This window comes from Branchiostoma lanceolatum, chromosome 11 (assembly GCF_035083965.1).
Source record: "Branchiostoma lanceolatum isolate klBraLanc5 chromosome 11, klBraLanc5.hap2, whole genome shotgun sequence".
NCBI lineage: Eukaryota > Metazoa > Chordata > Leptocardii > Amphioxiformes > Branchiostomatidae > Branchiostoma > Branchiostoma lanceolatum.
Window position 1 is genome coordinate 10144278 of NC_089732.1, and position 16217 is coordinate 10160494.

A 16217-nucleotide genomic window follows, 5' to 3' on the forward strand; every position below is an offset into this window, starting at 1 on the left:
CATCACAACAGAAAGTTGACAACACATTTGACACTGCATCCTTTATTGAAATTTACCAACAAATTCTTCAGCCATTGATATAGAACATACAGTAGTGACACCTATCTGCTATGAAATGACATAAAGCCTGTCACAAGTTAATTGTTGATATTCATAATTCACTGATGATAGAACTTGAAAAACTTGTTAACATCAAACTAAACCTTTTAAATTTGACCTTTATTTGCCTACTTGCGGCTTATGGAATGTTTATTTGATCATATCGGAAGGTCTGACAAAGAATTACTAGTATTACATTTGTATTCACACAGTGCATGGTAATGAATCTTCAACACACTGCATACCAGAGGAAAAGACACAAGTCAATCAGCAACACTGAAAGCATACCCCAGAAGTCCACACACCTTCCTAGGGCATTTGTGGGCATTTTGTTGTTCTATACTGTACATGTATATAATGTATTTGCAACCTATAAATCAGACACAGATTTTACCAGAAAAATTCCATGAAGAGAAAAAGGCTGATCTGCCCAAAACATTGAGACTTAACTAGTGTATGATTTGGTAATCATTTAGTGATGAATGCATCCTTTACAAAAATCGTACATGCTTTTATATGACAGAACAGGATATTTAATCCCTAACCATCTGCCTACAGATGCCCAACTGACATGCTTCACAAAGCTCAGCCACTTCCTGATTGCTTTTCATATTTGACTTTTTTTGACCTTCATTCAGCTGCCTTGGCAGAGTGTCATCGGTATAAAACTTCTCAAAGATCTTTTTCTGGAGATTCTGCATTACTTTAACCATCTCATCCCTGTACCACTCAGGAGGCTCAAAGGTTCCGAGATGTTGGCAAGGTCCACATTTTTGCCCTGGTAGGAACATTCTCACTTCACCCACTTTCTTCAACCCTTGTCGCTGCAGACGGTAGTGGAAGATGACTCGTCCCTTTATGGAGGTCCAGGTGTTTTCACAGTTACTGCACTCAAACCGAACCTGCCGATATAAATGTGACAACAACATAAAAGGTCTTGAATTGCAGCTAACTATCAATTTATATTTACTAATTCAATACATCGGTGTTACTTCACCCACAAGGCCCAAGGGAGTCAATATTGTGTGTGTGTATGTTTGTGTGTGTGTGTGTGTGTGTGTACATGTTTGTGTGTTTATGCGTGTGGATGAATATAAAACTAGGAATAATGTGTGCCATCCGATGTGAAGGTGAACATTGTAAGACAAATCATGCAAATCAGGGCCACATTTACATAATTTATGAAGAAATTCTAGTAGTCTTCTTTGTTAAGACTTTCATACTTTGAACAACTTGTGTTATTTGTGTAGAGAAGATGATCAACTGAAATGATTCATGCTAATGACATTTGGATAATCAATGGGAAATATTTATGACAGTACTTGACTCAAAAAGCTTGATACATGTATCATTTGTCAAAGGTATGAGGTCGTGGAACTCTACGTTTTGGAGTTTGTTTTGTACAAAGAAGTCAGCTTGTTTTCATTCTTAAATCTGACCTTGGCTTTGTCAGTGAATTGCTTCCACCCATCATTTCTGGCTTGGTTGATGTCAGGTAGGTCATAGGCCTCAGTCAAGGTCCAGTCGTCTTCGAACACTGTACAGATCTCTGTTTCAAATACTTCATTCCAGTCTTCTGGTGCTCTACCCACTGTCATGTCGTTTCCTGTTTAAAGTATTTGCAATATTGAATTATCACATATTGAATTATCAATTCTGATTGTTGCATGGTGGTGATGAGTGGTGACCATCCAAGTGGGCATAAGGTGACCAATATGGCACCCTCTGACAACCTAAAAGCTGGTGTTTACAGAGACATTCTGTACTGATTTCTCTAATACCAACAAATTACATTGGACTGGCCTTGCTACACTTACCTGGGATGAATGTTGGCTAAGACTAAAATCGAAAAATCCTCATCATTTAAAGAGAGGAAGTTAATCTATTTGCTAGTTGATAGATGAAATGTGTAACACTCACCATCCTCAAATGGCCCATCCTCCTCAGACTCAATACTGTGAATCCCGCTAGCACTAGTCTCTGATTCAACTTCATCACTGAGTGATGACGATGATGAATCTGTATCATCTGCTGCAGTTTTTCCCCAGTCCTTTGGTAAAGCAGTAGCTGTAGAATACAAATTTCATGGCTTGAGATTCTCAGGATGATTGCGAACAATGTCAGAAGAGACAATGACAAGATTGAAGGAAATGATTGATGAGTATTCACTCACATAATCCTAATTATCCTCTCAGTCAAAAGGGTTTTCGTATCAATGAAGATGGTACCATAGTTGAAAACATTACTCAAACTGAAATGATCTGAGACTCACCATTCTGAAATAGGCCAACCTTCTCCTCACTGCACAGCCCACCGCTGATTTGCAGTGACCCATCGTCACAAGGTACAATGTCACTGGATTCCTCTGATCTGCCCTCATCACTTGGAACTCTAGCTAACTTTGATGAAACATCATCTGTACCTTCTCTTGCAGGGCTTTTCCAGGGCTGTGGAAGAGCAGCAGCTATGATAAAAAGTTGTTATACATTAATTTTATAGGCTGAGGCGTTCAATAAGATTTTTTGTACTATTAACAATAAGATTTTTGTACCTGTCAATGAAAGATGTTTTTGCACTATTGACAGGATGGCCATAATCCTGTCAGTCCTAACCCTAACTCCTTATATAACTTTAACCCTGAGTATGATCTTGTAAGATACATGTATGTCAATCTTAAAGATGATATCTGTATATCTCACTGGCTAGCTGCTGACATAAGGTGTGCCCAAGTCTGTAATGGCATTTTGTTGTCACTGTAGATTTTTAAACGTTCACCGCCTTTAACATGATCAAAAATGCACCTACCCTCTTTTTTCTCCACATCATCAGCTTCAGCTGCTAATTGTGCTTTTTTGAGGGCTCTCAATACATCCTTCAGTAGGCCGAGGTTTCCCGGGCCTATATTGCCATCAGCTTCCAGCATGTTGAAGATTTCATGTGGTGTTGCATTCTGAACTCGTCCTTTAGCAATCAGATCGTCAGTAATCATCGACTGTCGCAAGCTCTCTACTTCATCCTCAGACAAACTTGCACTGATCCTCATGTACAGCTTGTTACGATCGGAAAGCTTCAGCTTGGCAGGTTGCAGTTCACCCTCTCCAGACTCCATGATGGTGATCCGACTATGCATGAAAGAAAATTGGTTATTAATAGCTTCCTGGGGGTCGTTTTCGTCAGGAATGACCAACGTTGTAACGAATTGGGCTTGGGACACAAGACACCGATTCCACCCTCATGCCATCTGGTACCGACCACAAAAAACAAACTTTTCTACCGTGCCGTACATGTAAGTGTACCCTACCAGGTAACGCCCGAGAAGACGATGAAGTTGTTTCCTCCGTGTGTAGCAACTAAAAAGTCACTGCGTCAGGTCGATCGCAACACAAAAGGTGTGTTGAAGTTAATACCCAATACATGTAACCTTTGACAGCTAGTGGTATGGCCAACCAGAACCTTAACAGGTGATGTCATTTGTTTAGACAATGTCACATGATCAAGTTCAGTATCCTGGCAATAACAATAGACCAAGCCCTTTATTTCTATTCCATCGTGCGGTACCAATGGTCCTTAGTTTGTCCAAACATGTGCCATTTGGACAATTACAGAGACCTAGACAAGCTAATGACTGCTAGAGTTTCAGGGACATGAGGGAGTTACTCTAGTATGGATATATCTATATGACTGCGCTAGCGTTTGCTTCTACTAGACCCCAACCAAAACCTCTGCTTGGAGAATTTGTACGGTTTTGTGTTACAGTCATGAACCCCACTGAGAGCATCACATCTCTTTGAAATCTCGACACTCTGAAACGCTATCTCCTGCGTTTTGAGGGGACAATTTTGCTGGAAAAGTAAGCTAAGTTTAATGACATCTCTGAAAAAATACAGAAGGGTTCAGCTTGCTTGAGTTTTTGGGGGCGACGCCCTCCCGACATATTCTTCGCCGGAGGCACGACATGCTCCCCCGGGAGAATTTTGAAATCTCGATCTTGACCCCCTGAAACGCAAATTCAATTTGGGCATCATCACACAATCTTTCCATCCCTCAAAACACACTCATTTACGCACACACACACACACACATGATGCACACACACAAACAAACACACGAAATACAAGGACACCTCTGATTCATCATTTCTGTTAGTCAGATGCTGGACTAGCCTTGGTGAAGCTCCAATCTTATGATGAGCAGTGGTCCTAGTGTCTACGGAAAGGGTTGTGTATGAGGAAAGTCAAGTCAAGTCAAGCTAAGTCAAAATTGTTAAAATAAAAGGGGAATATGTTACGATGTTCCCAACCAACACTTACTTGGAGATTAGCCCTGATACCCCAAGGACAGGGATAATATTGATCCAAAGCCTGGCAGAGCCCAGTCAGTTGAACATTAGTCATGTTACAACCGACGAAGAAGGGCAACTTGTTAGGAGAATAAGTACATGACACCTCCAGATAAGTGACAGTTTCTACTTTGCAAGAAGAATGTTAAAAATTAATGTGTATCCATTGTACTGTATGTTCCAACGTTCTCTCAGAAGAGCAATGCTTAGATATTAAGGAAGCCACCCTATTTAATAAACTGACCGATAAACAAACAAGTGACCCTACTCGTATTGACTTTTATTTGTTTCCTCGTCACAAAATAGAGTTGACAAGATCTTTGAGCCTTTGACACAGCATCCTTTATTGCCATTTACCTACAATATTTCAGCCATTAACAGCAGTAATAACCTTTAATCCCAACTAGATACAACTGTTGTTACAATATTCACTAAGCTCTGCTATGACAAGAAATATCAGCCTATCACAAAGTGATTGTTATTCAGATAATTTTCAAAAAAATCCACTCACTTCACTGATGATGGAAATTGTTAACAACTTTAAAACATGTATAGTTATCGTTCTGCGTTTGAAGTTTCATTTTTGCCTACTTGTCGCACATGGCAAGATCTTTGATTTGAGTATATAGGAAGGTGTGACTGAGATTTATGAGCAGTTGTGGGCATTGTGTTACTCTGTGCTGTACATGTGTATTTGAAACCTATAAATCAGACACTAACAGATTTTACCCAAAAAATTCCATGAAGAGAAAAAGTTGATTTGCCCAAAACATTGAAAATTTGGCATTGTATGGTTTGGTCATCATTTAGTGAAAAATGCATCCTTTACAAATTGTACATGGTGTTGTATGACAGTACAGGGCCACAATTCAACACTTCATAGAGAAGTATCTAATCCCTAACCATCTGCCTACAGATGCCCTTCTGACATGCTTCACAAAGGTCAGCCTCATGGTTGCTTTTCATATTCGCCCTTCTTTGACCTTCATTCAACTGCCTTGGCAGAGCTTCATCGGTGTAAAACTTCTCAAAGATCTTTTTCTGGAGATTCTGCATTACTTTAACCATCTCATCTCTGTACCACTCAGGAGGCTCAAAGGTTGGGAGATGTTGGCAAGGTTTGCATTTTTGCCCTGGTAGGAACATTTTTACTTTACCCACTTTCTTCAACCCTCTTCGCTGCAAGCGGTAGTGGAAGATGACACGCCCCTTTATGGAGGTCCAGGTGTTTTCACAGTTTCTGCACTCAAACCGAACCTGGTAACATAACAACAACATAAAAGGCCTGGAATAGCTGCTAGATACTGACTTATATTTACTTATTCACACATCCGTGTGAAGCATTCTTTTTTTTTTTGCCTCTCCCCCTCTCTCTCTAGTTCTCTCTCTGTGTGTCTAGATGTGTGTTTGTGTAAATGTGTGTGTGTAAATGTGTATCTTTGTGTTTGAGTGCCTATTTATGCACTGTTATCCACAATCAAGGCACATCGATTGGATCAAGGAGCATTATTGTAATGTATAGAAAAGCAGATATGGGAATAGAAAGAGAGGAAACCATCTGAAAACATAACTGTAATGTCAGTGTTGACATACCTTTGATTATCATTAAGGAGTATCATCTACCATAACGTACAGGTAACATTCATATCAAATATTCTTCGAGAACTGTAACGTTAAAACCAAGAACCCTTTCTAACTTTCGGGTGCCATCCTAACCCATAAGGCCATCGTGGCTGTTACATAAATAACGTTACAAAGAAGTTTCTGTGCTCTTTTCATACTTAATTTGAATCTGACCTTGGCTTTGTCAGTGAACTGTTTCCACCCGTCATGTCTGGCTTTGTTGATATCAGGTAGGTCTTCTTCGACAGTCAAGGTCCAGTCGTCTTCGAACACTGCATGGATCTCTGTTTCAAACACGTCATCCCAGTCTTCTGATACCCCACCAACTGCCATGGCTGTTACTTCTGATCAGTTTCTGTAGGAAGTACATGTACATATATATCACGAGTGTATCATGGAAGCTCAGTTGGTAGTAATCATAGTGCAAAGCTAAACTTTATTCCAACACTAAGGTATACACGGATCATATTTTCAACGATTACTGTCGCCTTCTTCAGGATCAATAATGACCAATCACTTCCGAATATCATGAGTGTGTTGGTATGAACAGCCTGACCTCTATGAATCTATTTCTCAGAGATGGAAGAAGTTTATGTGTATTATGTTTTAGTCGTTGCTCATGACTTTTTAATACCCTTCCGTGCAGAAAATGTCCAGGTGGCTGCTACTTCCGTATTGTAACGGGATGCGTTAAAATACAGACTGGTTCCTTCCTGTTGTTAGTGTTTTGAGCAAGACCAAATAGTCGTGCAATAAAGTTCTTCTATAAAATGCAGCAGGAAGCCGACTAATGGGCAATTTACAAAAAGCACCACGGTATTCTGGATCGCCTTACCTGGGCAACGTTACGTCTATTCCACCCGGAAGTCCAGGACCCCCCTACCATTTTTCTTGCAGTAATGTAACGTTTAGTACACATAACTAGTTAGAGAGAAACTTTTAAGCTGCCAAACAGTGTACCACTTACTTTACGTAGTTGACGCCACTAAATACGGTCTTCCTTCTTCAGTGCACCGTCACTAAAACATCGCTGCGTCACGAAGTAGCAACAGGAAAGGTGTGTTGGACGATGTAATTTCATATCCTAGATAAACAACACCTTTGGCTTTGACAGGGAAGTAGCCAATCGGCACTTGAAAAGGTGACTCATTTGAATACCAGGTTTCGACGAAACTTTGGCGTCAGCACAACATGATCACGGTACGCAATATTACATGTATAAAGTTCGAAGTCCTGGTGGTAGCACAAGACTGAAACATTTGAAAATCTGAAAACAAGCTTTCGGCGACAAAACTAAAAGGCTGAATCTCTCACCTTTCTATATGCAACGCCGCACAATACGCTCTTCTTCCTTTGTGTAAAGCGACTTAAAAGTTACTGCGTTTGCAACACTAAAGGTGCATTTAACAGCATTTTAAAACTGCATGAGAAAAACAGTATACAGGTCAGTCTTTTTACCATGCCTATTAGATTGTTCTTGTCCTAGTATAGAGATAACGTTATGTATGTTATCTGTACAGTGTACCTATGTATAGTTGTGTGTGTGTGTGGGGGGGGGGGGGGGGCGACGAATGTAAGCAACCTGCAAGCGGTCTGCCTGTTTGCAGCATAGAGTAAGACGTCGAATCAGCACCAGGGCAAACATGTATGCACAGGATGCTTTAAATCATACTTATCAATCGTAGCCAATAAATTGTCTTCCTTCTTTTATAACAAAAGGGATTATTGAGGGTTCAACATACATATAGGCGCCTCTGCTGGGATCAACACTACGTTCATTGCAAGTCAAGACGATTTCAAAGAGTTGCTTGACGCCAGGCATCATTTCCTTAGGTTTGTAATAAGATTAGAAGCCATAAGAGCTTTGTTATGCCATCAAAGTTACCTTTATTGCATACTTTCCCTACTTCTCTCCGCTCAACAATGGAAAACAACACATTGGCTGCAATCGGGCAATTGTCACCTCTCCGCGTCTCAAGGGCGTCACTATGCGGATTACAAAAGAATGGCACATAAATAATGTTGGCAATACGATTTTACATTAGATATTTAAGAGCGACTCCTAGCAGTCGATGAAATAAATGCCACAGATTGACTAAGGCTTCATAATAGCTGCACATTGATTGGTCAATGAATTCTACATTGACCAATCAGCATACAGCAGTGTCTGATGTGCGGTAGCATCGATGGTAAATTATCCGTATGTGTATAAAGAGAACTAATCAGCATCCATATTACCTTTGAGCCGAACAACACAGTATGTATCCGCGACTGAGCGATAGAAAAAATAGTACGACCGAAAACATTGAACCGTTCGTAAAAACTTTAACGTGAAAGCCAGCGAGGCATTGACTTTACTGTACGGTTTTAAAATAAGTCGGCTTTTAGATCGAGAAAGAATATGACGTTTGGCCAGTCGACCGCAGTGCACATGAGCGGACCGTTTACAGCTGACTGCTAGGGTGAGTCGGCAGAGGGCGGCAAAATGTAAAATAACCATAACTTTTTTGCGTTTACTGTTATTTTTCGATTGTACTCTCAAATTCAGCATACTGATTTGTCGCGCATCTCCGGGTATCATAGAGTTATTTTATCCACGTCGGTGTCGGTCACTTTGTGGGCTTTAACTGTGGAAATCTCCATAGGCGAATTAAACTGTGTTCTGCTGCCTTGACAGATTAAGATGTATTCTACTTTATTCCGCTAAGTGATAGTGGCGTCCTTGAACCGCAGCGAGTTGCCTACTCGAAATTGCTTGAACTTTTCCACTTATTAGCATTGTAAAAGGCAATTAAACACCATAACACGCTAGAAGAGCAGTTCGCAAGCGGGTTTACATTAATATGAACGTTCACAGGTATGTATGTTTCGATCAAATGTATTTCCAGGTATATACCACGGAGGAGAAAGGCTTGACGCCAAAGGAGACACGACCGAGGTGGAAAGCCCCCTAACTTCTACTGGCGATGGAAATTTGGAATGAAGCAGATGCTCCATAACGTGGGTTATGAAAGACGCCGCCCAGCGACTTGAAGAAGATGTGCAGCAAACCTGTCCGTCAGCATGAAATGCTCAAGGCTGAATCTTTGCAAGGAAGGTCTTTGACAAATTTAAACAAATTGGCAAAGTGCAAAATTGTTCAGGAAAAGCTTTCGACCTGTAGTATGGAACAAGACACACTTTCCATACATGTATTTTACATGCCTCTTCAAGTGAACAGAAGAAGAAAAAACCCTTGATATTTGCAACAAATATTCATTCTACATCGATAAACATTGTAGGTTGGTATTTTTCATGTGATTTCGCATTTCAAAATCAATTCATGGATAGAAATACGTAAATATTACTTGTTACCGTTGCAAATGAATACAGCAACGTCTTACATGTATATACCAAATTTTCTCTTTTCAGGAGGAGCCGGCATCGAGCAATTTCGCCAAGTACCGTAAGGTTGAAGTTCAGAACGAGGTGGAGGACCACTCCGAGCGCGCAGAGATCGCAGAGAGCTCCCTCAACAAGCTGAAATCCAAGAGAGTCGCGTACACCGTCAAGATCACACGTCATACTATTACTAACTAGGAAGATAGCCTGGCGACAAGACCATTCAGTAGCGTCCGTTACAGGCCATCTGGGTGGCGAAGGCGTTGGTTTTAGGGGGAGGCGCTGATTTTCAACTTATCGGGGCGGCAATACGATTTTCCAGCGAAAGAACCTGGCCCCGATAAGTTGAAAATCGCGAAGCAGACCGGCCCTCCCCCAATCAACGCCGGCGCCACTCAAAGGCCTGCAAAGGAGGCTAGCCATTCAGTCGGATTTGCGCCTGCTTACAATGCTCACAATCAGATACAGAGAATAAAAGGAGCATTCGAATGCACTTCCCAACGACAGACGGCCACTGTGACCAATAGTATTTCTATCGGATGTCAGGGAATCCTTTTTATCGTTACTTTTTTATGACATTGATGGCTTAGAATTAGGAACGTTGTTTAGTGCATTGTAATGGCCTTTTCATTAGAGCAGCTAAACCTTTCCCTACTGCATAACCCCATAACGAATATAGAATCGGTAGCCAAACGCCTACTTCAGTGTACTAAAGGTTAAGATACACTGCTACATGCTGGGCGACAGTGTATGGAATCAATTACGTAAGTATTCACCAATAGTCTTATCAAACAATATAGAATGAAGAAGCTCCATGGGGTTTACCTTTATTGACGTTAATTGCAGTATGATTACATACTTTGTTTGCACTTGAAGTGTGTAAGTTTGGAAGAAGGGCAATAGAATAAACTGCGGATATGCAACATTGATGGTGTGATGTCCGTTCTGTTGATTGATGGTACGAGTAGGTAGCACTTATCATAAAAAACCTTTAGAAATACAGAATGTAACGAGACCGCAACAAGGAGGGGGAGAAACGACTGGGAAGCCAAGGCGGCTCCAAATTATACATCTGCTGTGAAACGTATGCTGTACATGATTTGTTTCTACTGCAATTACGCCACAAGTAGCTAATATGAAGAATAAGATCTGAATTTGAATTTATCATTTCACATCATAGTCTTTGAATGAAATTGTTAAAGGATAGAACTTCAGATACTTTTGACCCCGCCATATATTCAGCTAATGCATACGTCCAATTAAGCAGCTCACACTGGCGACCATGGTTATATTGCACCGTTAAGTAATCCGCACACCTAACAAACATTAACAGGAAAATTGCTTCTACTGATAGACAAACAGACATAACCCGCGGCATAAACCAAAATTCTTCTTCCTTTTGAAAAATAGAATTGAAATTTGGATGAGATAGCACCTGATAAAGTCACAATTTACAGGACCACTTCCATTGATAATATGCAAAGGAAACATGTCATTTATGACCTAAGATCTCATTCTATTGTATGGTGAATGTTTTAGATATTATCATTCTTGAATCTAAATATTGGAATAATCGAAATAAAAGTCAAATGAGCCTAAAAAGGTAAAACCCTTTGCGAGCCTTTCACACTTTCCCCATTCCCGAAAATACCGAAATTTGTCAATTTGACGGTCGTCTTAGATACTTTTCAGGTCGCGGTCGGAAGCGGTACTGCAGATTAGGCTCTCAAAGGGTATGTAGTCCAGGCTTGTAAAAATGTGGAAATATACAAGACACTAGACTTAAAGCGAGTGACTCTTTCCTAAACAGGTCCACACGTCTTTACGCAGATTTAGAATGTCCTTTAAGACTTTTCGAAACAAGACTTGACATAAAAAGGATCGATTTGAAGACGCCGCGTGAGGAGCTAATGTATCACCGTGGGCGACCACTGAAGCGCCACCTATATTCATGTAGACATCACTTTTTGTTCCTAATTAGTATTTTAAGGATACAAATGTATGATAACAAGATCATTCCTCTTGAACTTGGCAAAGAAATAAATATGACGTGGTTATGAAGACAAGTCACTTGACATTAAGAAGCTGAGAGAAGCAGGCGTTCTTTCAAGGTGAAGACAACCATTCTGAAGTACATCCCTCTCAATCGTACATCATTGGTATTATTTTCAAAATGATAACTGCTTTATGAAAACTGTATAGGCGATGTATCATGCATTAAAAGGTTCGAATTCGCTCCACCTTGTAATCATGGAATACAAACTGTGGGTTAAGTATGAAATTAGGACTGGATTACGTAGGGAAAATATAAACACCACCTCGGATAAGGCCATATTTTCTGATCATGTTTTATTCATACAAATCTTGAGACGCCTCTGAGATATCTTATATCGTTAATATCCATCGGAGCCGGTTTCTTCAGGATGGATTTAATGTGAATAAATCTCTCGCCACTCGAGTCTCCGCAACTTCTGAAGGGCGAGAGAGTCACAATCTGCGGAACTTTAAAGGTCATGATATGACAAAACTATCGAACGTCCTGGCTAGACTAATTTGTTCATCCAATAGACCGTTACGGTAAGGACATAAGAACCTTTACGCTGAAATGCCGCAATTCCAATAGAACGTATGACAAGGGCACCAGTGTCACCAAAATGAAAACAGATCTGCAGTGGATGTCACTTGAAGACAGAAGAAATATATCCAGGCTTTGCATGATGTACAAATTGACTAATAGACTTGTGGACGTACCGACTGATAGGTATCTAATGCCAGCTCAGAAAAGGACAAGAAATAGTTATGCCTTTAAGTACCAGAGTTTTATAAACAAAGCGTATTTTCCGAGAACCATAGTAGAATTGATTCTTTGTCATCAAATGCTGTAGGAACATCCTCACTAAATCGCTTTAAAGCTAGAACGGTGGCAGTCAGATGTGCAAAGACAGTGTATAATGACCAGCTACTGCCTCGCCGCGTGCCTGTGAAGCTGGTGTGTTGCGCAGACTACGGATACAGCACATCATGATCGGTTTGAAACAGCTTCAGTCGACAATCTGGAACGTACCAAAACTAGATATGTCATGATTTTACCATAAGTTGCAAGCAGTCTCTCACTCTAATTCAAATGAGTCCAATTTAAAGTTTTAACACACGTACATGTATCTCAAATTAGAACGTGTACGAACAAAAAAGACACTGAAACGTACCTAAGCTAGATATGTTATAATTTCGTCGGTAAGTTGCAGAAAGTCAGGCGGGATTCTCTCTGTCACTTTCATTTTAATGAGTCCAATTTTAGATATTAACACACAAATGACAAATTAGAACGTGTGGGAACACAAAAGATAATTCTTCGCTTAATATCTTACAATTGGAGTAATTCTCTGCGCTACACGCCCACGTCGCTATTACATGCCACCCACACACCAAGGGATTTCTTCGCCCGCCCCACTTACTTTAATCTTGCAACCGAATTCGAAGGCATTTCAAACTTTCTTTCCACATTCGAGTAGCGTTGATAGGTTTGAATGCATACGGCGAAGTAACACTCAATGTGCTTTATTTCTCTCTATTTCTCTGTCTAAATGTTAACATGTTCTTGGGTAATTTATTCTCTATTCTTAACAGGATAGGGAAAGCTGTAGAGCAGTTTGTTTAGTAACAATAAAAAGACGACGGATTAGCATTAAGGATATGGGTTAAACGTCACTGCTTTCTATCACTATAGAGTGGAACAAATTTAGATATTCTCAATTGAAAAGATCATAAGCGCGATATTTTGTGATAGAATTGTTGGGTTCTGATTTGAAAGACTTTTCTTTTGCTGTAATTAGTGCTAAACTATACATTACGTTATCAAGTTATAAATAACTGCCAATGATAGCTGATTTTCTAATCATCTCGGCTGTATGTAGTTACTAGAACCGCGGAGGTGTTCCACAAACGTTGCTCTCTCTGGCTGCATACATACATGAGACCCAGCGGGGGTATATCTCAGCTATGTGTGGGTGTGCGCTGTGTGATTACAGAGGCTGCTGCGAATCGAAGTCTTCAGAGAGCGTCAACAGGCGGTAATGCACACACCTGATTGTCAATTATGCCCTTCTCTTTCTCTCTTGAACCGCCTTATTGGCAGTTACGAGCGCGAGCGATATATCATCCACTCAGCAACACAGGCTAGGGACCTTCGGTGAAACCGTAAGGATTACTTTGACGTTACCTCGTTGGGCGAGCTGGTTTTAATCCGCCACGTCGCTATCGAGATGTGATTAATTCCGCTCGGCGAAAATTGATTTTGCGTTCTGATGCGGCACCGAGAAATGCAGGCAATTGATTATAAGCGAGAAAATTAAACTGCTGAAATTAAGAAATGTGGAGGGAATATGGCAGAGGTAGTTATGATTAGTGTCTTAGTCTGTCGTGTTGTACAGAAACATTAACGTATATGCGGCTTGTCCTTGAAGTTCATTAGATGGTAGTTACTGCTATTTGATATCTATTCGAAGGAGTGATTTGCTGTAATGCTGTGTCAGCTGAAGCAAATAGCTACGGTATGGCGTATATTCAAATGAATTCGTGACAGAAGCTAGTAGTCTACAATCGAGAGATCTCTCATGAAATGGTGTAAAGAATGTCGTTTGCACGTCCGCCATGACACATTGACACCAAGGGTTAAGAAGGTCACGTAGCCCTTATATCCGAATTAGCTCGCATACGCTTGTAAGACAAACGGGATGTAGAATGCTTTACTTGTTAAAGAAAGGTAAAGGTAGTCATACAGCTTTTTTGAGGCAGTAGGGGCAGTAAGTGGTAACTGCGTCTAGGGTAGGATATTGGAAAGTGGAGCCCATCCACGGCATGAAAACTGGTATTTAAGCATGATTAAACGCAGCGTAAACGTGATGTTTATTCACTCTTTCCGCAACTTAACGACCCCTATACGTCTGCTTAAAGATTGCCTTTAAGGTGCCATTTCCGGAAGTGCGTTCAGGTACGTTTCTTCACTTCTTCACTTGTATCTACGCGACTATTCGACGCCTCCCGCCGCCTTTTACCTCACCAACTGAAGTCAGGTGACCCATTCTTACACCTTGGTGGAGTGAGGAAATTCGTGTTAAGTGCCTTTCCCAAGGGCACGACGTCTAGCCAGGAATGGCAAGAATCGCCGTTGAACCCGTGAACTTTCGATCTCGTCACGTTCGTTAGCTTTACTTGTTGAATTATGAATGTTGTGCAGTTTTCGTCCACTACGCACTTGTTGGATTCCGTGTCTCCTGTGTTCCTTTAGTAAAGTGCAAGAAACGTGAAGTCCAGCCGAAATCCACAGTAACTTGGCGAATTTCCCTCAAATTTCGGATACATTCATCTTAATACTAACTTTTCGCCAGATACATTGCATGGTCGTCAGAGAGTCAAAAGGATGAGAGTAAACCTATTTTGTGAGCTATTTTGTTCTCACATCTTAAGGACACGGCATTTGCGATAACCTTAACGTAAGGGATGTACCAGTCAGCCCGTAGCATCGACAGATGTACCGAAACCGCGACTCGTGACAAACTCCACCTTTTGATAGATCCTCAAATTTCCATGCCGGAAAAGTTAATGCAATTCGTCCACTTAAATCCTCGTTTTATGGCCATCATTCGCTCGACAGACGCTGGCGAAATGACAATTTCCTGCGGGAGTTTACGCCTAGATAGCACTACCCCGATCGATCCTGCCCAATTTTGTCTTCATAAAGGAACGTGGTGACTATGGGAGAAATGTTACACACGGGACCAGAGATTCCATAGCCTGGATGATATGCAAGACTCTCGATATCAGGATATAAAAAGCAATATAAAATTCATGTTGCAATTAGCCATCGGACAAGAACTTGCAATTTATGCAAATAAAACTCAATATCTATATATCGTATAGGGTCTAAATCAGGGCGGACTTTTGTAGAATTTCCTTGGGGGTATGTTGGCCCAAGAGCCGAGGAGTTGGCCTGTGTTTGCCCTGGAAACAGTCTGGCATCCAGGCTAGGGATTCCACAGGAGATTTAGGCGAGGACATACAGTGAATAAAAGAAATCGTTCGTCGTGTTTTGTTTGCCAGAGACGAATTGTTGTCGATATCGGCAGCGACAATGACGTCCTGTCGATTCTACCTCTGACGAATTGAAAGCTTAATGCAACGAAAGGAAGGAGGCAGTTTGGTGCCACTTTTGATTTGTGTGTGCGTAAATTTTGAATTTACATGATAAAATTATTCCCTTATTTGAACAATACGGATGTTTCAAAGAAAAACAACGTTACGGGTATGCAGGGAGGACCAGACGCCTAGGAAAACATTTTTCATAAATATTATGATAAAGAAACAATAAGGAATACATTGAAGCTCAAGCATTTATGGGGAAGAGGTTGAAGGAAATTGAATAATATTTTTAGCATCAATGGAATATTGCTGTTTTTATGTGCTGATCCAATCTTTCCAAAACTAATCATTGCCTTTTTATATGCTCGTTAACTTTGAGTATATGTAGCTCTACAATCCCTGACATTCATAAATACATTTTTGCCCGGAGAGGTAAACTTTATTGAAAAGCTTTCAATTACCTGAATCATCACTTCATATCGCCAGCGTGACACGATTATAACCAAGACATGGTTATTATAAACTTAATCTTAGCCTTTGTAAATTGATTCTAATAATCCAGTACCTGTGTAACAGCCATTGTGAAATGTCAATCGAGAAATCTTGAATCTTGATGATATATGCTGTACATATATAG

At 40.6% G+C, this 16217-nt stretch overlaps 1 protein-coding gene across 1 annotated transcript; it reads right to left on the reverse strand.

Annotated features, from left to right (window-relative positions):
* Nucleotides 1–26: 26 nt before the first annotated feature.
* Nucleotides 27–3517, reverse strand: LOC136445236 (uncharacterized). The gene is made up of 6 exons (XM_066443128.1): nucleotides 3401–3517; nucleotides 2905–3221; nucleotides 2372–2563; nucleotides 2020–2166; nucleotides 1539–1705; nucleotides 27–1001 (listed from the first exon to the last, which is right to left on the reverse strand). The coding sequence occupies exons 2-6, from the start codon at nucleotides 3206–3208 to the stop codon at nucleotides 633–635; spliced, it is 1179 nt and encodes a 392-aa protein (XP_066299225.1). The 5' UTR covers nucleotides 3209–3221; nucleotides 3401–3517; the 3' UTR covers nucleotides 27–632.
* Between the last annotated feature and the right edge of the window lie 12700 nt (nucleotides 3518–16217).

Bases quoted from the DNA above. Each gene is read 5' to 3' on its own strand.
- LOC136445236 (XM_066443128.1), bottom strand. From the start codon at position 3,208: ATGGAGTCTGGAGAGGGTGAACTGCAACCTGCCAAGCTGAAGCTTTCC. The intron at 1,706-2,019 runs GTGAGTGTTACA...TACTTTAAACAG, and splicing joins GGATGGGCCATTTGAGGATG to GAAACGACATGACAGTGGGT. The intron at 1,002-1,538 runs GTCAGATTTAAG...TTATATCGGCAG, and splicing joins AATTCACTGACAAAGCCAAG to GTTCGGTTTGAGTGCAGTAA.